At 35.4% G+C, this 24,356-nt stretch overlaps 1 protein-coding gene across 1 annotated transcript in view; it reads left to right on the top strand.

The window, feature by feature from the left end:
- The first annotated feature begins 4,744 nt into the window (after window positions 1-4,744).
- The window catches only part of APOB (apolipoprotein B), a 37,972-nt gene continuing 18,360 nt past the window's right edge, over window positions 4,745-24,356 (top strand). Inside the window, exons 1-21 of the mRNA XM_056343523.1 lie at window positions 4,745-4,881; window positions 6,530-6,568; window positions 9,212-9,327; window positions 10,186-10,331; window positions 11,362-11,515; window positions 11,700-11,855; window positions 12,814-12,938; window positions 13,125-13,210; window positions 13,985-14,204; window positions 15,207-15,434; window positions 15,627-15,744; window positions 15,868-16,014; window positions 17,063-17,274; window positions 17,642-17,879; window positions 18,413-18,589; window positions 18,885-19,076; window positions 19,877-20,044; window positions 21,240-21,451; window positions 21,993-22,175; window positions 22,399-22,520; window positions 23,098-23,308. Coding sequence (XP_056199498.1) covers window positions 4,824-4,881; window positions 6,530-6,568; window positions 9,212-9,327; window positions 10,186-10,331; window positions 11,362-11,515; window positions 11,700-11,855; window positions 12,814-12,938; window positions 13,125-13,210; window positions 13,985-14,204; window positions 15,207-15,434; window positions 15,627-15,744; window positions 15,868-16,014; window positions 17,063-17,274; window positions 17,642-17,879; window positions 18,413-18,589; window positions 18,885-19,076; window positions 19,877-20,044; window positions 21,240-21,451; window positions 21,993-22,175; window positions 22,399-22,520; window positions 23,098-23,308 — 3,308 coding nt within the window. The 5' untranslated portion in view covers window positions 4,745-4,823. The remainder of the gene's footprint in view (window positions 4,882-6,529; window positions 6,569-9,211; window positions 9,328-10,185; window positions 10,332-11,361; window positions 11,516-11,699; window positions 11,856-12,813; window positions 12,939-13,124; window positions 13,211-13,984; window positions 14,205-15,206; window positions 15,435-15,626; window positions 15,745-15,867; window positions 16,015-17,062; window positions 17,275-17,641; window positions 17,880-18,412; window positions 18,590-18,884; window positions 19,077-19,876; window positions 20,045-21,239; window positions 21,452-21,992; window positions 22,176-22,398; window positions 22,521-23,097; window positions 23,309-24,356) is intronic.

Here is a 24,356-nt window from a genome sequence, read left to right as displayed (position 1 = left end):
ATAATGTATATAATATAATAAAATATATACATAATACAATATATACATAATGGTATCTATAGTAATTATAGAATATATAATTAAAGGTTAATGTTTTTTCTGTTTTTATATCAGTATTAGCAAAGCCATTGTTGGCATTGCCAAAACAAGCATAGAAAAACCAGTTCCTCATGGAAAATACAAGGTAGAAAGGAGGAGGTTCAGTTTCCCATGAGTGATTTGATGCAGCTTCCTCTGTGCAGCTGTGGAAAAAAGCATAGTGAAGTCTGGAGACAAAATTTGATTAAATAAGTTGTTCTTTCTAGAATCGAATCTAGACTTTGAATGTCAGGAGAACTTCTGCAACTAAAACTTTGCAAAAAATAAAGTGTTAATGCACAGTATGGCTAAGAAACAAATTTGAAGCCCATCAGTTTAAGAGGGTCAGTTAAAGTTTAAGTGTTAGATGCGTTTTCTGTTTAATGGTATTCATATGACCATCCTAAATAAAATAGAATAAATGTTACAAAGATACACACATTTATACTGAAAAGAAAGGATCAGTAAATGTACCTCTACAGTACTGTGGAGACCATCAAGACATGCCATAAGTACCTTAAGTACAGGACACCATTGTGCAATTACAGAATAGGAGGTATAAAAAATGCTTCCCCCTGCTGGCTCCCAGCTATATGCTGGCATTAATTTACTGTGATCAGTTTCTTTAGCTTTTCTAAATTCTACAGGTGACAGGTACCATCAAATCCATTTTCATTATACGTGATATACTAATAGGTATTATGTGCCATCGCTTATGAGTGAGAGTTTAAGCAGTCTGAAAGTAAGCAATACCTGTTCTCAGTCCTTCGCCCTCATCCATGCTGCATGTGTTATGCTTGTATTTATTCCACATGTGGAATACATACGTAGCTGAAGCTAGGACTTTGTACTACCAGATACATGTCCCAACATGCACAGGAGTTGTTTCATCATTTAGTTGTTCAATTTTCTGGCTCTACAGACTTCAAATCATGGCTACATAGTAGTCCAGGTTCATGAGAAAGGCTGCTCCTGACCAGAACTACATGTAGCCTTATACATAGGACACTAATCCATAGGATCAAACAATTTCTCATGATGCCAAAGCAGGAACCTTGGTTATCTACTTCTCAAGCAAGTGCTGTAGTTCCAATGGAAATGCAGTGGTTCCAGTCATTTGGAGTACAGTAATGCATCCAAATACATAACTTCTTCGTATATGTGTGAGGAGGCAGTAGTCTGTTAATATTGCAGATAGACGGAAGGCCATGAAGGACAGAACATCAAATGATCATGCCTTCATCATTTGGTTGGACTCCCCTGTACAAGACTCAGAGCATCCTGATCTAGTAAGGTCTGGTTTGAGTGTGTTGTTGGGCTAGATAACTTTTAGACATCCCTTCCAAACCAAGTTTATTCTACAATTCTGTAATTGCTAAGGCTTCCACATCATGTCAGAGATTTTCCATATCCGTAACACTCATGTACAAGTTATCTCTCCATACAAAATTAATTCAGCATATTGGAAGTATTGTCATACTTCCTACATTTCATAAGACCAGTGACTCAGGCAATACACAGTATGTCTGACAAATGCATAATGACAAAAGTGGTGGATTTTGTGAACATCCAGTCCATGCATGTGTATGTGATGCTTTCAGTTTATCAGTTGTTTTTTACATATATGAACTGCACTTACTCCATGTTCTACAAAGAATCTGTGCATGTTCTATGTTTTTCATTTTTAGGTAGTACCAACATAAGAACATGCAGACCATCCTAAACCAATGGCAAAATTTTTAGGAAAGAAAGAAGACATAATTGGCAAAATTCATTAAATGTATGACAGCTCCAGCTAGCTTATTTCATTAGCATTAATAAATGCCCTGCATTTTCCTCAATAAGCCATGAAACTTCATTTCACTAATGATTAGTTACCAGATGCTGATGTAATTTTTATCTCCTTTAGGGAATTTTCCCCTTACTAGTTTCTTCTAAGAAAAAATATCTGAAATTTCCAGAAATAGTTCCTATCTAAATATAATTTGACCATTGTTTTTTTAATAATTTTTAATATTGATATTTAAGTTTTTTGAAGGGAATGGTGAACAAACTGAAGTGTCTCTGGCAGTACCTATTACTTCAACAATGCTGCCTTACCGTGGTGAGCACCAAGGCCCAAACTGTCCCTGTTTCTTAGTAATGTGGACTAAAGGAAAAAACATTCTTAAGGGAGGAGAAACATGGAACACAGCATTCACCTCAATTGGCTTGATCCAAGGACATCTGGAAAACTTCCATGCAGGTGTTTGGATTTTAGATCAGGACCAAATCTGTGCAGATTAGAGATATGCAGCATATACCAAAGATTGGACTTGCTTCCAGTGTAGAACATCAGGGAGTAAAGTTTGATGTTTCTGTCATCCTTTCTTTTTTCAAATCTGCACCAATACCCTCTGCCTGTCTTTGTCACACAGAGTGCAAAAGCTACAAAAATGTAAGACCTATGATACAGTCATGGGGGTTCAGAATGGTTCCATCTCCAAAGTCTTCATTTCACTTCAAGAGATGCACTCAGAGAGTAGGACTTAGCCAGAGTCATTGAGAAACAAAAAATTAAATGAGGTAATACGATTTAAAACAGATTCATGTGAAAGATAAATTGTGTTCTCAGCTCAAAGCCCACAGGTCACAAAAATAGTTGAAATGGGAACTTTATGTTGTCTAAATCTGTGTGAATATTGACTTCTTCCGATGAGCTGAAAGCATGGGGATTCCTTGATGATTGAATAGATAAAAGTAGTGTGTGGCATTTTGTGGCACCTGTTGTGAAAAAAAATGCTGTCCCTGACTAGGTAATACAGCAATATAAACCTGTCACAGTAGAGTTGTGCACCCATATTACCTGCATATTTATGGGCTGAGACATAATTTCTCTAATCCCTTTTATGTTTTTGCAACATCATGTTAATACAGTCAGCCTCAGCTTGAGCCAAAATAACCACCCAAAAGCAGTGAGGAGACACAGGCAAAATAGGGAAATAGCTAAGAAATCTCGGAATGCTGGGCACTCCAGAGCCCTATTTATCTGAAGCGCTAAAGTGGACAAAATAATAGATTTTAAGTAATGTCAAAACCTCTTGAAGTTTGAATGCAGAAATGCTATGGGCAGTTATGATATTTTTGTACATTCTCTTTGGTAGAATCATAGTACAGAGTAAAATCATTGTTACGTATCACAACAGATATTGAGGCAGCTGTGGACACAAAAGTAAACAAAAACCTAGACTGATTTTTAAAAGTAAAAATAAACATGTCCTCTTGGTAGTTTTATTGTATCTGTGGTTTGTATAAGCCAAGGACAGAAATCAAAATGCAAAAATCTAAGAAATTCTTCATGGTGCCTCTGATACTGATGAATCCATGAAATAAATTTCTTCAATAAAGCTTTCTGAAATCTCATGCTCTTATTAATGGCATTAGGCAAAAATTAATGTCATCAGACAAAATCCTAATTATAAAAGAGATGTCTTCCTTATTGGAAAGTATGCCCTACCACACATCAGTGCTTGCCATTTGGTTGAACTGACGTTAGGGGTTACATGATCATAGTGCAGCCTGGGAAACCTAACCTAGCTATTAAGTTCAAGAGAGAAAGGGTATGAAGAAATAAGAGACTTTAAAGATAGCTACTGTGATGCATGGTAACATGGTAACATTTCAAGGGAAAAGAGATTACTGCTTACCTAAGCCAAAATTTGATTTTTGATTCAGCAAGCTAAGAGGATATATTTTGATTTGGCAATGTCAAAACATTTCCATTTGATCGCATATATTGAAATTAAATTTACTGAACAAAATATTCTTGATAATTTCCATAATCAATTGTTTTTTACTGCAGTTATGACAGATATCAGTAAAGAAAAAATTCAGACTGCAAGAATGTCTCATGACATAAACCCAGTCTTTTTTACCAATATATATATATTCATAAAAAGATTTTTTGTTTGTTTCTATTTTAAGCAGGTTTATCTTCTTCATAGGTTTATCTTCTTCATTCAGATAAGTTTTGTCATCTTATTTTAATATTTTTGCTATTATTAGAAAACAAAAGAAACTGAATCCAGAACTGAAGAAACAAAAGAATTACACAGAGCTTACTTTCAACATGAACAAGACCTGATTTACCAGAATATTGCATGTAAGTGTAAAATAATTTTTAGAAAGGTATATGATGAATTTTAGTACAACAAAGGAAAAATCTTAAATGTTCGTTCTCCTGCCTTTAAAGGGAAGAGGTCTAAATTGTACAATACTATCATTTTCTCAAGTACTCATACCCTTAAGCTCTCAACATCTATACTGGAAGTATGTTGCAGTGATCATTTCGTCCAGCTATAATTTATGCGTTGTAATCATTCCTATGTAGGTGTGGGAAATGTATTTCAATACGTCGTTGGAGTCTGCAGCTGAGGGATTTGGCTTTTAAAAAATCTGTTAAAGAAAAAAACCAATGAACTGGAAGAGTGACATCTCCAGTATATGCTCAAGTCTTCTGCCTTCAGGGACTCCCAGCAACCAAAGCAGAGTGTATCCTGGAGTGCAGTGAGGATCTGGGACTCTCACCTTTGGACCTTTGGCAATTTGCTCTGAGCTTTCTAAACCGTTTGCCTCAGCTGCTTGCTACAGACTATATAAATGGAGGTCCAAGTCAGAAGGCTCATTCTCCCTGTGAGGCAGTAGGGAAGAGGTGAAGAGGGAAGGGACGGAAAAAGAAAGAGCAGCAAGAGGGTTCGGGGCTCACCATGGGCCCTGTGCAGCTCTTGCTGCTCTTGCTGCTGCTCAGCAATGGTGTTCTCACACGTAAGTATTGCCTTTTATGTTAGTGCTTTTTGCTGCTTTATTTATAAACCCATTAAAACAACAATAATGCAAAAATCAGCAGGACAATGGCTTAGAGAATTAGAGAAGGTACATGTAGCAAATATACCATCTCTTCCCTGCGTATGACTGGACAATCATGAGAAGATCCCAAGTCACAAATGTCACTTGATGTCTTTTGATCAGATGTAATGTATTTTGCAACTTGTAAGGAATTCACATACTTTATTTTGGCCTAATTGTTTTTCTGTAGTGCAGTCCTTTTAAACCCCCATGGAGATAGTGGAGCCTGGAGATACCATACAGACTTATCCTAGCTGTTGCTATTTTGTGGCCCGTGTGAAGGTGGAGAGCAATAAAGCAAAATGTATTTGGCTGGCAATGCTGATGTTTGAAATACAGTTTGCTGTTAAAGGGACAGAGTCATTGGCAGTAGTAGTAAAAGAAGTAGGCCAGCAAAGGTTTTTTTTCCTAAGATCAGAAAAGATGGCCTAGATCAATATGGTGCTGTGGATTGCGAGCTATCCTTGCTTCCCAAGAAGGGGCTTTTTAGAATATGATGCTGTAGTGTTACTAAAGACTTCAGGAACCCTAAGGAGGAAGGTTAGCCTGGGGCCAGTTGTGCAGGTCTGGTTTTATATGCAGATCAAATTAATCATAAATACACCTTTATTGAACTAATATTCTGTTGTTGACTGCTGTTATACAATTTTAAAGGATGGACTTGTATCTAATGGTTATTAATAATGTTGTTATTCTTACTATTGTAACAGCAATAGTAGTATTAGTGTTGCTATTGCTGCTACTGAAACTAATGCTACATCATTTCTGTAGAGTGGTCAGCCTTCGAATTCCCAGAACAAAAACTTGGAAAATATGCAGAGAATATTGTGAAAAGTGCTGGAATTCATGTGTGATATCTGAAAGAATGTCATAGAATAAAATGAATGCAGCAAATTTAGTAGATTTTGTTTTATTTTAAATAGTTACGTGGGACATACCTAAGGCAGATTGGGGCAAATGTTTTTTCTTGACTTGAATAGGCTTCCAGTCAGTGTTCCTTTCCTCCAAAGAATGAACTCTCAACACTCAGAAAAGATTTAATAGCAGAAAAATGTAGTACTAATCATCAAAGTTGTCCTTTTATAAATGTACAAAAAGCAAAATATAGCCATTCATCCATTATGCAGTATATTTTTGTGCACTCAAATAGACTAAAAATTTTAAAGTAAACTGTATTATATGGTACATTTCATCTGTCTACCTCTACATTTTGTGCCCACCATTTATAAACTATTTCACATAACATAGGGCTTTTAAAAAACTTGTTAACATAGAAGCTGATCCTTCTCAGCTTAAATCAAAATAATTCAATTCAGTGACTTAAAGATTTTATTCTGAGGTCTTAGTTCACAATCCCAAGGCAGATACTACAGCTCCCTTTAGATTTGACTCTGTACTGTCAATGTTAAGAGTAGCTTTGTTACTTACATCAGTATGCCAAACTACATCAAGAGTTGGTATGAATTGAAAAGATCTTACAAAGAAAATGTAGTATTTCCATTTATATTTCTATAGCCTTTGTTTTATAGCTTTTCCAGCTTTTAATTCTTGGTTTTATTCTTTACAGAAGAAGAAACACCTGAAAGTGGAAATCCAGGATGTTCAAGTAAATGACTTCTTGCATCTGCTTTTGTTGTCTTATGTTCCTATATTAACTGAATGCATATCTCAAAGCCTGACTTTTCCTATTCTATAAATCTCTTCCTCTGAAATAACTGAAACAAAAGTGATGGCGATGTTTTGATATCTTTATTGCCATTTATTTTAGGTATTTAATTATCTATAAGGCTTAGCTCAAAGAATTTTAAAAGTTTCCTAAGATCAAGTTTCTAAACTTTTAAAAAGCTCTCATTAAGAAACTACTTTCCATTGTTTTGTTGATTTCTTTATCGTCAGGTGTGAATTCCTTCATCTAGAAATCCCTGTTTAGATATGAAGCTTTAGCAGTGAGGTTATGTACATTACACTTTTCGTGAGCTGAATCTCACTTGTCATTTACCCTTCACAGTAGCTGCTAAACCCACAGAACTGCACTTGAATATCTAACTGAATACCTGTAGAATAAATCATCAACTCTGTCAGCAAGGACAGCAATTTCTTAAAACAAGACAAGACTCAGGAAATGCTGACTTTATGCACTATCTTTATAATGAACTCTGACTGGCCTTGGCTGCTTGGTTAGATACATAATGTTCCACCATAGGGTCAAAGTACTGAATGGGTTGTTTTGTTCTGTGTCTTTAGGATTTTTTTCCCTTGTTGGATGCTTTAGCACCATCTCCAGGCAACTGGGTTTATTTCAACTGCCTGAACCAACTCAAAGACTTCTGGGCTTCATTGCCAATTTCTTGTGTATTTTTGATACAATAAATTATTTGGTATTTGCATTTCCAATCTTATCATTTCGCTATTCCTTTTCCATTTATTTCTGTTTAAAAGCAGGAAATGAAGCAATAATTAACCTTTTGCTTTAGCGTATCAGATACTAGTGTTGCGAAAACTTCTGAGAATTTACAGTTAAGCAATGTTATGATCCAGGACAGCCAAAACTGACAGGCAAGGCACAGTGTTGAATTCTTTTATAGGAGTAATATTTAAAGGTTAATTAGATAATTTAATTCAGTTTTCAAATGTTTGTAAGATGCTGATTACTGCATGGTAGCTAGTATTAATTATATTGATTCTGTTTAGCAATTACATGAAATTAATCTCAGTTAAAACACTATTAAAGTTTGTAACACTTGTAAAAGTGATAATCCAAGCAGGAAATACAAGATTTATAGTACTGTTCTGTTCTCCTCTCTAAGTATGTAATTCTGTGACATAATGGGCAAGATAGCATTGCCATTGGCCTCTGACATGACAAATATTTTATAAAAGAGAAAGAGCAAGCTACATTCATGGCAGGTTAAGCCAGGCATAATATCACAAACTTGGCTGTGGGCATATGGGTTTATACCAAGAGGACTTTACCCTTTTTCTTCTATAAAAGTAGATGAGGACTCCAATATGTTCAGACAGTCACCAATAACCACAGAGGAGCAATTTAGCAAATGGCTTTTCACTCAGCATCACAACAGCATCACAGAGTGAGTTGCTCAGTCTAAACAGAGGGAAAAGTAACTTTTTGTTCAGATAGAATATGCCTAAACTGCTCTAACACAATCCCTTAAAGTGCCTAATCATCACATGTTTAGTTCAAAATTATATCTGCAGTTATAATTGGAGTGAATTGGAATCGAGGACATCATTTGGCATATATTATGCATTCCAGACACCAAAAGAAGATCTTATATCCCTGTGTTTGACACAGAGACAAAATATTTTTTTCTTTATGTTTCTGTTACCACATTCATTCCTGCTTGTAGGGTTTAAAATTACAGATTAATTGCCTCTGAAAGCAACAGGGACAGATTAAACACAGGTGAAATTCATCCCTTTGAGGATGTTTTGGGGGCTTCCTTTGATAAAAAGAGAAACACCTCTGCAAATACTTCCTCCTCCCTTATTCTTGCTCATAACTGAGTGCTTTTGCCTTGTTCTGGGTGCTCTTCATTTAACTAAAGTTTATCCCCATTAAAAAGAGTCTACTCCAGTAAAATCTGCTGATCTACTAAGTGAGTTAGAGCAGATTGTGCTTCAGGAGAATCTGGGGTAGAAAAGTGCTCTGTAGATTCAGGTGAAATGATATTGAGAAATGCTGTTAGTTTTGCTGTTCTGTGTTTTTTTGTGCTTATTTGCTTTCAGTCTTAAGTCATGTGACTTAGATCGAACAGCTCCTTGCATTTGAATTATGATGGAAGAATCTGAGCTGAAACAAATAATTTTATTACCAATTTCAAAGCTACCATTTGATTGGTTTAATTTAGAAGAAATAAGGTCATTTTAAAAATAGTTCCACATCTTATGTTTTCTGCCATTTTTGTCGTTTACTTTAATGGGACATGATTTGAAGGCCGGATGGGTTTATATTGTCACATCTCATCAAATGCCAGTGGACCTCAAAACTTATGCTTCCCCCACAAGTTTTGTCTTATGCTTCAGAAAGTGTCCAGCTGACGTGAAGACATTAGTTCTTTATCTTAAAGCTATTCTGTTGAAGGAAATAGTGGGAGGGTCCTCATGCTTCCTTTGTATGTGGCATTCATGTCAGTTACACAACACTAAGCATGTGTTGTAAGGCTCTACATATGGATATCTTACCCAAGTCACAAAAGCACTTTTCTTTTTTTTTTCCTCCCAACTGCAGAAGATGCAACCAGATTTAAACACCTCAGAAAGTATGTTTACTTATATGAAGCAGAAACATCGAATGGAATCACAGGAACAGCAGATTCACGAAGTGGTTCAAAGATCACTTGCAAGGTAGGAAAAGAGGAGTAAATACAACTGATTGGGACTGTGTACCGAATAACGTGGGAGCTGACAGCTGAGAAGCATCCTTCACTGTTTTTCCAAACATATCACTCTTCTGAAAGGCACCTGTCAAGCCTCCTGAAAACTAAGCCCTCCCTGTCCCAGACAGAAAGCACTGAGGATGGTAGAAGTCCTTCATATCACGGTGCCAGTGCATTTCAATCCTAATCTGTCTGTACTTTAACGTGAAAGAGGGTGGAGACATGGTAGTTCAGTTTTCCTTAGCTCCCAAGCTGAGTCTACCAATGTTCATGAAACAATTCTAGATGTTGAACTAAAATAGCTAATTGATGCCATGAAGACCACTTGATAGCCTGTGCATGGTAACAGTCAAGACAGGATCAGGGCTGTAGAAGTAAAAGGTCCTGTAGCCTATTACACTACCCAATATCCTTCTGTCTTACCCAAAATTTTCCCGTCATCGGGGGGGGTGGAGGTGGTTCTGAAATGGAGTAACTGGGGAAAATATTTTTTTATTTAGCACACACTGTTCTGACAGAGTCTGAACATTGATCAGTGTAATGACTCAAGTTATCATACAGTTATTCTAGTATTATAAATTTTCAGAACCTAAGTTGCTTGTTTACCATGTATATAGTATAACCATGCAAATATCTGCTTTCATATCTTCTCCCTCAAGTTACCTTAAGCTATTTAGAGTACTTTAGAATCTCCCAACAGCTGTTAGAAGGGTGATTCTGACACTTTACAAAACCCAAGGAATACCACATTTTCAAAACTGTAACTGGATGATCCTGGAAAGATGATAATGAAAAAAGAATAAACACGTCATATTTGTGTTTTCAGGTCGAACTGGAGGTACCACAGCTGTGCCGCTTCATCCTGAGGACAATGCATTGCTCCCTGAGAGAGACATTTGGTGTTGACACTGAGGGAAGGGCCGTGCTGAAAAAGTCAAAGAACTCTGAGGACTTTGCAAATGCCATGTCCAAGTAAGCAATATCAATTATCACCAATACTTGTAGCTTAGCATGGAATGGGCTGCAATGTTGCAGTCCACCCTGACTATATTTTCCAGGCATAGAACACATATCATGATAACATGGTAGACTTATAAGCTATTCCCACAGCAAAACTCTCCCTGATACAATTTAGGGCTAACTTGGCACAGTTCTCAATTGCAAGTAGAGAAGGGGTTTTTCCATCCAGAATTTTCACCTGCAATGTTTTTGTCCTTTATATAATCTACATCAGGAAACTGTTGGGTAGTCCCCTAAAGGAGTATTGCAAGTTCCTTCTTGTAAGCAAATTCTCAAATGGCTGTGTGTAGCCATTTTAAGATCATTTCCCTTTGCTGACATGGTACAAAGACTGTGCAATAGAAAGGCATTTTAGACTGAAGTCCAGTTTTCCCGTCCCAATCTTTAATGACCTATGCAACTTATCTTTTCCATGCTTATCTGCTTTCGCAACTTATTGCTACTACTCCCTCCATCCAACTAGTCTCTAGTGCTTGTCAGTGCATATTTTACTCAAGCACCTTCATGCTTGTTTCAGTGCCTCAGTATTCACTCCATCTTGTTTCACAAGCCATAGATCTCAAAACAACTTGAGACAGTGTTAAAACATGTTTTTCAGAAAACTATCAAGGCTTTATTTAAAGACTGCAACTAAGTAGAGAATCCTTCCCATCATTTTGTAGCCCACTGCAGTAGTTAATAATTACCTCATTCTGAAAACTTACTAATCTCCTCTGAATTTGTGCACTTCCAACTTCCAGTCTTTGCTCTTGATATTTGCTTGTCCTTAGATGACGTAGTAGCTGATATCAGAATGTCCTTGGTTAGAATTTTCCTGCTTTAATAGTAAAACCCTTTAATAGTGACAAGAGTGTATAGTAAATAATGACAGAGCAAGATAAACGTGATGGTTTAACTATAGCCCAGCAATTTATTGATAGCATGTTCTTCGCTGGGTGGCTTTAACATGGTTTCATACTAATGCTGAGGGTTTTTTGGGCAGGCATGAACTAAAATTCAGCATTCAGGATGGAACAAAAGTCAAACTGTATCCAGAGAAGGATGAACCTCTGAATGTGCTGAATCTCAAGAGAGGAATCATCTCAGCTCTACTTGTGCCAACAGAAACAGTAGAAAACATAAAAACTATTTCAATGGTAGGTGTTTTGAAACCATTCACTTTATTTCCTTAACAAATGGAAGAAACCTCACCTAGCAGAGTTACTCCTGAGCATCATTTTCAAAAGACCTGGAAACTCAGTTGAGAAAGGGTGCCTTTCAGCTAGATCAGAAAATTTCTGACCGTATGGATAAAGACACTGATTTCTTTTTTCTTTCTAGGATACTGTATATGGAAAGTGTGACAGTGAAGTTGAATTCAAATCTAGAAAAGGAAATGTTGCAGAAGATATTTCAATTAACAGGGACCTGAAATCCTGTGACAACTTTAGTCCCATCAGAGATTATGTCAGCCCTATTGCCATTGTAAAGGGACTAGTAAGTATACCATTAAAAAATACATAAAATATTCTTCGCTACATCACTTAAAATGAGAAACAGCCACTGCAACAACTAAATTCTGTATTTATCTTCTTAAAGCTTAAATAGGTTATCTACACCCTTGCATTATATCAGGCTGTAGTTTTGTTGGCAATCAGAGAAAAACAGATGCAGAGGAAGAGTTTAATTACCTACTTTCATGTTCTTCTCCTTATTTTTTTAAAGGAGAGCTTTTCATGGGTGGAGTTAGTACTGTTCACTACATAATAACCTATCAGATTCTATCCAAATTTTCAGTTTTATGAGTCACAAGTTTCAGCATTTAAATTTCATGTGAAACATGGCGTCTACCATAACACTGATGTGTATATGATACGATGGTTTGGCATGCTGTTCAGGCTACCTGTTAATCCACAACGATCAAATGCAGTTGCTTGCATGAATGTTGGCAGATTTCTTCCTGTTATCATGGTACCTGTCCTTTTGAGTATTTTGCTTCAATAAAAATGTTAGGATTTCATATCATGCTAAAAACACATTTTCCGATTTCTGCCACTTCTACAGCCTGTAGAAATCTTTAAAATTTGTATAGTAAGAGTGAAATAAAAGGAGCATTACAAGGGGCCTGATCTACTGTAAAAATTACAAACCAGTTCTATGAAGGAGTCTTTTGTTGTAGGCAGCAGGGGATCAGTCATGAAGTAACTACTAAACCAAACACCTCAATAAGGCCTAAGGGAAAATTTCAGGGGGATTTTTGCCTGTGAAGAGACTCAAGTAGTCTCTTCAAGTCAAGATTGATACCTGCACAATTTTTTCTTTATGTGAGAATGATTCCAGTTATACACCTTTGTTTCAAATATTCTGTAACGGTTAATATCACAGTAAAACTGCAGCAGCCTTTAAAACTGTTTCCTTTACTAGTCAGTAAAACAACTGCCAAACTGTTTTACAGAACATCCCGTTATCTACCCTTCTAAGGAGCACTCAGTTCTGTCATTACAATATTGATGCAAAGAAAAGGCATATAAGAGATGCTGTCTGCAGTGAAAAGCACCTGTTTCTGCCTTCCTCATACAAGTAGGTTGCGCACTATTTATCATTAATCTTTATTTATAAATATTCATTTCAAATTGTGATGTATCACATTCTGCCCTGACTTCATCCCCAAATATGCATTTTGTTTTCAAGAAGGCAGGAAGCATGGCAACACTGCTCAAAGGTACCTGGATCAACTAAAGCATTGCATTTTTCTTTCTTTGCTAGAAATCGCTATGGTGTGATGACAGAGGTCAACCAGACACTGAAGCTTGAAGATACCCCAAAGATCAATAACAAAAATTTTGATGGAGGTATAGTTACAGTTCTCAATAAAACAAATACATGGACAAAATATAAATACAGGTTAAATACAGGGACAATTGTTTTTAAACATTGGATTAATTAAAAGATTAATAATGCTGCCGAAGGGACCAAAACAATTCATAATTTAAAATGAAGTTTGATCAATTTAGTCTGGAATAAGGTTGGGATATAAAATAGGCAAACCTAAAAAATGTTAAAACACTGTAATCTTTAATCTTTGTGTTTTCATTTTAATTTTGAAACTATTCTTTATAATTAAAATTTTATAATTTGCTTGGAAAGTAGTTTTATTGGAAACTAGTTTATTGAACCTTTTTAGCTAACCGTAATTTCTTATGCAACTTTTGGCTTCATATGCCAAATACAAACAGTCCATGATTACTATATATTTGGTTTTGAAACACACTTTTTTTGACAGGCAGTTGTCATTCCTAGTCATAACATGTTTCTCCTAAGATTTACTCATTATAAGTTGGAAAAGGAAACTATGCTAAAATAAAAGGTGTTAAGGAATCATCTTCATCATTTTTTTTTAAATTATGCAAATATGTATTATTCAACTTTTGGGAATATTACACTTAATTTCTACTACATTATTTTTAGAAACTGTTCAGCTGTTAAACTTCATATAAATTATCTACATATTTTATCATACAAAATAATCTACAGAGTTTGTATTTATACCAAATGTATGACAGAAGATAAAAAAGAACATAGCTCCTTGATAAAGACATAAACAATGCAATTGTTTTAATTGCTAGATGAATTGGAGGAGAAGGGACTTGCACTGGAAAGTACAGATGCCAAATTTCCCAGGCAGGGGGATGTTGTTCTGAAAATCCTTCAAGAACTGCAGAAACTTACAGCCTCCCAGCAGAACCAGCAGAGAGCAAGACTCTTTTACAAATTTGTTTCTGGGCTTAGAAGTTTACATAACTCCACTCTTGGCTCTCTTGTACCCAAGATGATGGAAACTTCAAGGTATGTTACAACAGTTCATTGTGCAAATACACGTCATGTCAATGTCACAAGAAGTCCATTCTAAAGCTGATGATTTGCTGCAAGTGGTTTTAACTTAGAGGTTAATTAGATGTAAAGAGTGTCTTTCAGAAAGATGAGTATTGTCGGAATTATCTAGAGATAATTCTCTAGGAAGAGTAAAACCTGTGGATTTCACATTTTGCCATCAGAAAAGCTCAGTTGTTAATTGGAACTTGAATATTAAATATATGAGAACAGTATAACAATTCAAATAGATCTGAAAGTTCTAGTCTTCTATGAAGAACTAATACTGTTTTGATCATTCCCTAACAAATCTTCCAAACTTATTGGAGAAACTGAGCTTAAGTGGGAGTATTATACAGCCGGTACAGACTTTTTCTCCTCACCACCATCCCAAGTGTGTATGTCAGACACCATCCTGTGGATATGTTGTTATAGCCAAATATCTTTCATGCAGTTCTGCTCAAGGACAATGATTAATTCTAAACTCCCAAGTCTGACTTACAGTAAAGAACATGGTTTTGAAAGTGAAATTTTTGGAGACACGTAAGGGCATGATTCTTTGGTCTGACCCTCCCCTCCACTCTGAACCCTTATTCTTCTGTCCTAGCTGGTCTTGAGTCAATGTACACATACTTTATGTTGAGGGACTAGAGCCTCCATCTGGTTCAATGTATTGTATTAGAATACTTAAAATTGTGGGAAAGTCTGTTGTTGAGAAAAAAAGATACGTCTGTGTAATGATAGTATCGTTAATACTTTCTTGTTCATAGCTAAACATGTTGTTAGTATAATTTGTAAAACTAAGAAGCTTCTTTTTCATAAACAATTGTGTGATTTGCTTCCAGTCACACATAAATGTATGTAATTTATATTAAAACACCTTAACAAACCTATCAAATGTTTATTTCAATTGTGCAACATGCAGTGATAACTGCAAACAGGGATTTAGTTAATCAAAGTCATCTTTTTTCCTTTCAGTTCCATCACAGTTCAGGCCCTGGCTCAGTGTGGGACTCCAGAGTGCTATGGTGCAGTCCTTCAAATACTGAGAACTGGAAACGTGAATCCGCTTGTGGTAGACCTGGTCACGTATACCCTGGGACTATTGCCTTCTCCAACTTCAGAAATAATACGGGAAATTCTTAACATGGCCCAGTATCAACCAAGTAGAGCTTCTTTTTATGGCTTGAGTAATTCTGTTACTAAGTAAGTAATGACAGCATGTAATTGTACAAAATTACCTTCAGAAAACATTACAACGCTTAGAGTAAACCATAAGAGCAGTCAGTTTTTGAGGATTTTTTGTTATTCTCATGAATTCGCTCTTTGGGAATAAAACATAAATAGACATTTCTCATTTTCTCCTTTTGTTTCTAATGTGTTTCTCTATTTCTTTAGGTTCTACAATGAGAAGAGGACTGTGACAGAGGAAATAACAGATGTTGCAGACTTCATGGTATCACTACTTGGTACTGATTGTTCTGGGGAAGATGAACTCACATACCTCACACTTCGGGTATTTTTATTTCCTTCTTTCCTTATGCAGGCTATTATTTTAAATCATAGTACACGTATTACTCAACTTCTTTTGGTGGAGAAAAAATTGTTTATCCTTTTTCTGTGTTTTCATCACTGACAGGCTATTGGAAACATGGGTGCAGTAATGGAGAAAGCTAAACCCAACCTGAAATCTTTTCTGAAGACATGTATAAGAAATGAAGCTGCATCACTTTCAGTTCAGAAAGCAGCCATCCAGGCATTCAGGAAAATGACTATTACCGAAGAGGTAAATTGGATCACAAGAATTAGCTTAAACTGTCCTCAGTTCACCTTGACTGTTCACAGAAGTTATTGAATATGCACAAGCGTTGCCATTATTTCATAGCTTTGCTATCTTCCTTTTAGCTGTCTCCAGCTTTTGTAGAACTCTCTTAGTTTCCACACACATATCTGAGAAGTTCTGCAGGCTTCTGACTTGGTGGGTGTTGCTCCTTTGAGATGCAGTTGTTTGTATAGGTAGTCTCTGTTTCAATAGGAAGTTTAGATCTGTTCCTATTAGAGTGTCTTAAATGGAGTTTTACTTACTTAAAGGCAGTTTTAATGAACTAAGTACTCCAGATGTAAATGGATTTAACAAAGAAAAAATCATGTCTCTATTTTATATCTGCATTTTGTTGTCATTGTTATTAATAGTACTGGTTAGATTTATTAGTGACATTAAAGCACCTTCTACAGAATTGGTGTCATTAGCACTTCAGCTTAATATAGAGAAATTTTTTCAATATCAACAAGTTTCTGCTCTAAACACATGATTGTTTCCAGAGAAGACTTACTGAGTTTGGGAGTCTGGAAACACCTGGTGTTCACATCCTCAGATTCAGTTTAATTTAAAGCATTTAATTTATTTTTATTATTATTTATTTTCAAACTAAGTTTTTAATTTTTCTTCAGCAAAAGATTTTGATTGCCGCTTTTTCCTAAATTGAATGACTTTTTTTCCAAAAATTGACAATTTGCTGCAGACCAGAACATTTCTGATTCCCAACAACCAAGTTCAGTGTTCTGAACAAAAAAGTAACCTGCAAGATATAGGATAAGAAAATCAGTTTTAATAAAAACAAAATTTATATGACATTTTCTATCAAAAGAAATTTTATCAAAACAGTTTCAATGAAGTATTTTTGGTCATCTCTAGAAATAAAGTATAGAAACAGTTAGGCAATCCAGAAAAAATTATATCCTGGAAATTATTTCACCTTATATATTCCCAAAAGAGTTTAGCAGTATCATCTACTAGTCAGCCCACCAGTGCAAACCTTTCTCTATTTATTTAGGACCGTTCAGCACTTCTGAAAGCATTCCAAGAAGGGGATGCACCTACAGACAAACGTCTAGCAGCCTATCTTATACTGATGAAAAACCCTTCCCCAAGTGATCTCACAAAGATTTTGAGAGTGCTCACAAAGGAGAAGAACGAGCAAGTGAAAAGCTTTATTGCCTCACACATTGCCAACATCCTAGACTCTGAAGAAGTAGGCATTGAAGAGTAAGTAAAACTTGATTGTATACTGGTCTCCTAGGAAGAACAAAGTTCTGACCGTAATTGCAGTACTAGTTATTTAACAGTGCATATTCTGATTGTTTATTTGTTTGCTTTCTTTGTTTGAACAAGCACATCAGCTGAGTAAATCTATGGCTTTGTCAGAGCAGTGCCAGCTTACAGTCTTTCACTTAAGTCTTTATTTTACTGTTAACACATGCAGAAAGCTAGCCGTTTACAATCCCCTCAGTTGTATGAATGTCTGCAAGTGTCACAAGAAATCCCTCAACTCAGACTAAATGAGGTTTTGGAATTTATACTATTTATACTGTTCAAATATATATTATATTTGTATTGCTATCCTCTTTCCTAGTCTAAAAAGCCAAGTTGAAGAAGCTCTGAAAGGAAACCAGATTCCAACAGCCAAAGATTTCAGAAAATTCTCACAAAACTATCAGATTTCCAAAAGAGTTTCTGTACCTGGAGTTGATCCCATCTCTGCAAAAGTAGAGGGGAATGTGGTATTTGATCCAAACAGCTACCTTCCTAAAGAGACTATGCTAAAAACCACCCTGAATGTGTATGGATTTGGCCCAACTGATATCTTTGAGGTACAATTCTCCAAAACTTCTGCGAGTATTCCACTGCTTGCTTTCTCGCTCCTGTTTTCTTGTAACAACATTCTCTGAATAATGTATTGTTTTTACAAGGTTTGGGAGAAATCTAAAGATGACTATGCTTACAAGGGGACTTTTATTTAATCTCAGTGGGCTTTAGAGCAAGCCATCCGTTTTATGATGTCACTTGCACTGACTGGATGGAGGACCCTGTTGGAGTTATTAAAGGCCTCAGCTAGGGTAAAATGAACCCATCTGTAACAAATTGACTTCATGCTAATGAATCATTACTGGCACACTGAAGTACTCATAGTAGGTTTTAAGTGAGACACAGCCTATGTTTAAGTTTTTTGTTGGGCCTCACCACAATTAGGTGTAAGACCTGGTATTCTACCTTCCCTTAAAAATCATAGACTTGTAGGATACACTTTAAATGAATTGTTTGTTCCCCAGAAAGTCTGTTTGTTGCAAAGCTCCAAAGAAGTAGGTAAAGTGTCTCAGTTATTGCATTGTCCTGTCTTTTTCAGCTTGGCTTGGACGGAAAGGGGTTTGAACCAACACTGGAAGCTTTGTTTGGAGAGAAGGGATTTTTCCCAGACACTGCAAGCAAGGCCTTGTACTGGGTTGATGGCAAAGTGCCAGAGCAGGTTTCCAAGGTGCTTTTTGACTATTTTGGTTACTCCCAGGATGGCAAGCAAGATCAGGTACAGCTTGAAAACATCCTCTGCACAACATGGCATTCCTATCTTTACACAATAATTACAGCATTTCCCTCTTTATTGGTTACGAGCCTTCTCCTTATCAGCTAAACTAGAAATCCTTAATGCTAGTTAACAATGTTTTTTTCTTAACTGTATGCGGGAGGGGCCTTTGTCTGGAAACAAATCTCTAAGAAGTGCATGTGCAGATTAGCCAACATGCATTAAGTAACTGTTCTAGATACATGGTCTTACAGGTTTCTCATAAATATGTTTTACTACTTTATGATTGAATTTTCAGGATGTCATGAAAGGAATAATGCTTAACCTTGAAAAATTGATAAAACAATTGGGCAACAAGGAAGCTCCTGAAGGAAGAGCATATCTGAGAATCCTGGGAGAAGAACTTGGATACCTGAAACTCAATGATTTCAAATTGCTGGGGAGCATGGTTTTAAAGAGTGTTAAAACTCTTCAGACTATTCCTGAAATGGTATGTTTCTGAGGCACCAATGTATTTTAGTAATTTGGGGTTTTTTCTACAAGATTTTTTTAAGATTTAGGTTGTCTTTATCTATTATGTAAAGAACAGGTATTTGATATCAGCATGAAAATAAAATTAGCTAAAATAAAATATCCAGGTTTAGTCTGAAGGACTCTGAGAAGCCCATGATGAAGCCACTTCAGTAACCAAGTCCTCCTGGAAGATGGTGAGAGGAATGAAAAAGCAAAGGTTCAGATCTTATTGTACGAATGAGCTATCTACTGGACAATACCCAAAATCTCAGTGTTGGCCATTATACTACTTCATTATATATACTATATAATGTTGGCATTTATACTACTGCATTTCTATTTATGAAAATATATAATAATATTAAGCAATAGTTCATCATGTTAAAAAGGAAAGAAGATATAGTACAGGTTAAGAATATTTGGTAAAACCCTTCTTTTGTCACAGTAAAAAAACGCTTTGCCATAGACTTTGAGGAAGTTACATGTTACATGTTGTCTAAACCAACTCACCTTTGTATGTGTCAGTCAAGGTAGATGATCTATGAGTATCAAGGCAGGTGATAAAATCTAATATTTGTTTAAAACTGAGATTTTGATAAACAGAGTTTAGTACATATTTTGAAGCAAGGAATCTGTAGAAATTAAATTCTGTACTCTATATTAATTAATTTTTGGATTATACAGCTACAGTCATCCCATGATCAACTTTAAAAGTACAAAATGTACATATTCCAAAGTGTAGATTTATTAGTGTTCATTTCCTTGTTTGATTCACAGATTGCACAAGCCATCTCAAAAGGTGTTGACAGGGATTTATTTGTCCACTACATGTTCATGGACAATGAGTTTGAGCTCCCAACTGGAGCAGGTTTGCAACTGAAGTTTGCCTTGTCTGGAATAGCAACACCCGGGGCTAAAGTAGCTGTGAAGCTTCATCAAAAAAGTGTAAGTCTCAACAGCTGTCTATATTTTGTTTCCTCCTAATAATCTACAATCTCATTTAGGGATAAAACCATAACACCAGAAAAATTTTAAATACTACAATATTCTCTTGAAATGAAAATAGCAACTTGCTTGTTAGAGGTCTCCAGTTAATTTGTGGATGACATTTACATTAAAGTAAGAGGTAATACACATAATAAATTAAGTTTGAGACATAATAAAAATTATGAATTAAAAGTATTTTAATCAGTCTTTCATAAATAGTCCTTTTAACCTCTGTTTATTTCTCTCTCCTTGCTCTTCAAATTATAATAGTACAAAAGCTCAAAAAAATTGTGAATTTTCTATTCAAATAATTAATAAAAGATTCTGATGTGACCAATTCAAAGTAAAAATTTTGATTTTCAGTTAAAAGAAATATTGAAAATTTAGTTAAATAAAACATTTTTTGATCTGAATGGAAATATTTTAAAATTATAACAATTAAATATCATGTGAAACAAAATTATCTGGTTAAAATAAAAAAAAATCCATTCTTTTATACAGTTTTAATATCTATTTCGCTCTAATTTAGTCAATATAAGGAAATTACATAAATTTCCAATAGTTTCAGTTCACCTAAAGATTGAATTTTCTACCATATGCGTGATTTAAATAAAAATAAAAAATATGTCCCCAAATTTAATACTGGTTGCCTTTTAGTTACCTTTGGAATCTTTTCCAAAATTTTGCATTCTGTCCCTTCTTTCTGTAGAGGCCAAACCAAAAGCTTGAAAATAAGCTGTTTTCTGTTTAGAGAAATTCAAATCTTGGCTCTGTTTCTTCTTTGTCAAGTAGTTTGCTCTTTTTTTTTGAAAATTTTTTTTTTTTTTTTTTTTACAATGGAAATCTGGATCTTGTTGTCAGTTTTAAAAATACATGCAAGTAGCTCCATGTACAAAATCTTTCCAAAGCATGAGTATTTTTAGATTAAAGTAGATAAGGTTCCTTGGCATTATCATATTGCTGTATTTGTTAAATTACATTTACCACTTATGTGGTCCCTATGTTTATGTGACTTGGAAATCAAATTCTTTTAATAACAAAATCAATTATTTAAAACCTACCTCTAGATTATCAAGAATATTACATTTGTTTTATAAAACCAGTAAGAAGTGTACTGAGCAAATAAATACATAATTTTGTTTTTATTAAATAGATGCAAGCAGAACTCATTGCTAAACCTTCAGTGGCAATTGAGTTTGTAACACACCTGGGAATAAACATGCCTGAATTTGCTAGGAGTGGTGTGGAGATGAATTCTAATATATTCCATGAGTCTGGAATTGAAGCACATGTTAGTATGAAAGCTGGACAGTTGAAATTTAGCATTCCTGCTCCAAAGACTCCAACAAAGCTCCTCAGTATCAGGTAATGAGAACAGAATGAGAATTTTCAAGGCTCTGTTCTTCCTTTTTCTTCTTGTTTTTTATTATGACAGAATTAAGAGGCTAGGGCAGGTATGGAGAAATTTTCAGTTCAGAAAAATCCTAGACATTGTACAACTGGGATAACTTCTTTTGTAAGATAAACAAATAGCTAAGTGGTGACTGGGAGTCATGGCTTACAGATTCTTTATTTTGTCACTGTTTTCTGAAATTTTCAACAAGACTATCATTTCTACTACTTTGGTTTCTTTCATGTTAAATTATTATAATAGCAATGCCTATTTCTAGACTGAATTTAAATGAACTACTTAGATTAATTTCAGACAAGGTAAATGGCTCAACACGGAATTATAATTATCAATAATAATGCTTATAATAATAAACCATTTGATCATTTAGCCACCAAATGATATTTCATTAAGCCCCTACCTTAACAAGTGATTTTTATTCAGGAAATAACCTTGTTAATAGGACAATGTCTGAACACCTGTCCTGGGAATAAATGGCTCACTTATCTGTTCCAGCAATACGCTACATTTGGTGTCTCCAGCCAAAACTGAAGAGTTTCCATCTCTTATTGAAAACCAAGAAACCTGGACTTCTTGCAAGCCTTTCATTGCTGGTCTAAATTTCTGCACCAAATTATTGTACACCAATGCCAGTGCCATAGAGGCAGCTCCATATTATCCCTTGACTGGAGAATCCAAGTAAGTTATATCAGCTTTAACAATGTTTATTTTGTGGTTTTGTGTTTGCCCTGTAAGAGTTTAGTATGTACAGTACCCTCTCACATAAAGTTTACCTTTAAAAATCTTTAAAAACACACTAGCAGGAGCAGCTCAGAAAGAGAGCTATTGCAAACTGTATGATTTCTTCTGTTTGTGGTCATGGAAAAATAGTTATTTACAATATATTTGTTTACTCCTTTAGATTTGAAGTTGAAATAGTGTCCACAGGTGAAGTGAAAGAATACTCTGCAAGCGCAAACTATGACCTGCAGAGAGAGGGAAATGACCTGGTAGACACCTTGAAGTTTGCTGTCCAGGCAGAAGGTAAGATTCTGAAAAACGAGTATGGTTTAGCTCAGTTTTGAACTGTGTCATTTTATGGACAAAATATTTATATGAGTAAATTATAATAGAATTCTTTACAGTAGAAAATAGAACACCATTTTCACAACCAAACAGGCCAACACTTTAACTTTCATATATGCAATCCCAGTGCAAGATTTTCATGATCAGAGGCTGATTTTGTATCCCAGGAATGCTTCCCCCCAATTTAAATAAAAGTATGGCGTTGGTGAATGGAAGCAAGGAAGAGGAGAAGTTAATGGGTTCTGTATAAGCAAGAGAAAAATGCCATTTCCGATTAAAAATTTTTCAAAGAGGGAATCTGTGGGTTGACAAGTTTGTGTAACACATGTAGTGACGGTATTAGTGGATCAGCTCGTGGTGTGTCTAGAAGATGAGAAAAAAAAGGATTACCCAGTTTCTCATTCAGGCTCGTCAAAGGTTGCATTAGATCTTCAGGGTGATATAATTTCCAGTTGATCCTTTTTTATTCTCATTTTAAGAAAAGTCCAAACACATTCCATAGTTACAAATAACCAAAATACCTTACATTTTCCAGGTGTAAAGCAGCATGAGGCCACACTGACCTTCAGGTACAATAGAGACAAAAAGATTTTGTCCAGTGATGTCCACATTCCAGATGTTGATGTTGACTTTGGTACAAACTTCAGAATTACTGATGAATCCATTCCTGGGAAGAAAGCATATACGTTTGACTTAGACCTTAACAACAAGAAGATTTCCGAAGTTACTCTTACTGGCCAGATAAGGTAACTCAGAAAACCACTTAGACTTCTACAGATACCTTTGAATAAGATAGCTGAAGATTTTATTGAAGGTAAAAAAATATGGGAAATTTTATCCCATTTTGGAGAAATTGCTTATGAGACATATAAACTTGTCATTCAAACTCTTTAAAAACCCTTCAAGTATTTTATTTGTAATCCATCATGTATACATCAAATAAATAAATCTAATGCACCAACTGATCTTTCCTACTATATGTATATATATAACTTGTAATACAAGTTCCTTGAGCTAGTTCTTCCATGTTCGCACACACATGACTAAAGGAATGACATTGTACTGGTGTTATTGCAGGTGTGCTAATCCAAGGATATAAACAAATCAAGGTTTGTTCAGAGAGGTATTATCTTTTACTGGATGTGTTTGGCTCTAAAAACGTTATTACATCTCCCCATGAAGAAATCTAATTCCACTCAATAAGTAACAAAACCAAAAATAACTGAGAGCTTCCTGTAAAAATTCCCACGCTTCACGATGAGAATATTTCCGGGAACATCTACAGGGGAGCTAACAAAAATGTTCAGCCTGCCAGGGTTTCTAAAATTGTCTGCCTCACAAGCCCATAGTGAAATGAGCTGATCGCATTCTTTAATAAACCTCAATCTTCCATGGAATTCTGTGATCTTGATGGTGCCCCAGGGAGTCTTTGTCTTTGCTGTTCATGCAGAATTGCCTCTGATATCAGTAGGAGCTTTGGACAGATGTCAGGGACCTCAATTCCCTTTCATTTGCACTAACATAATATTAGAAGTTTTCTCAAGTCAACAAAGTTACAAAGATACAAAATAAATGTGAATAAAGGAAAATGAAACCCAGTAGCATAATATATTTTGTCAAGCATTTTGTTTCTGTGTGATTCATGGCTACAGTCTGAATCCTTAGTAGAGAATTCAGCTTGAGTAAGAAGTTCAAAATTTGGTTCAGGTACAACTTTATCAAGACAGGCTCATATTTCAATCCATTTCAGTATTTTGAAATTAATATGGAATTATCGTTGTGTGTATCTGCACA

Source organism: Falco biarmicus, chromosome 6 (assembly GCF_023638135.1).
Source record: "Falco biarmicus isolate bFalBia1 chromosome 6, bFalBia1.pri, whole genome shotgun sequence".
Classification (NCBI taxonomy): Eukaryota; Metazoa; Chordata; class Aves; order Falconiformes; family Falconidae; genus Falco; species Falco biarmicus.
The sequence above is the reverse complement of the archived record's forward strand: the minus strand, read 5'-3'. Positions and strand labels throughout refer to the sequence as shown.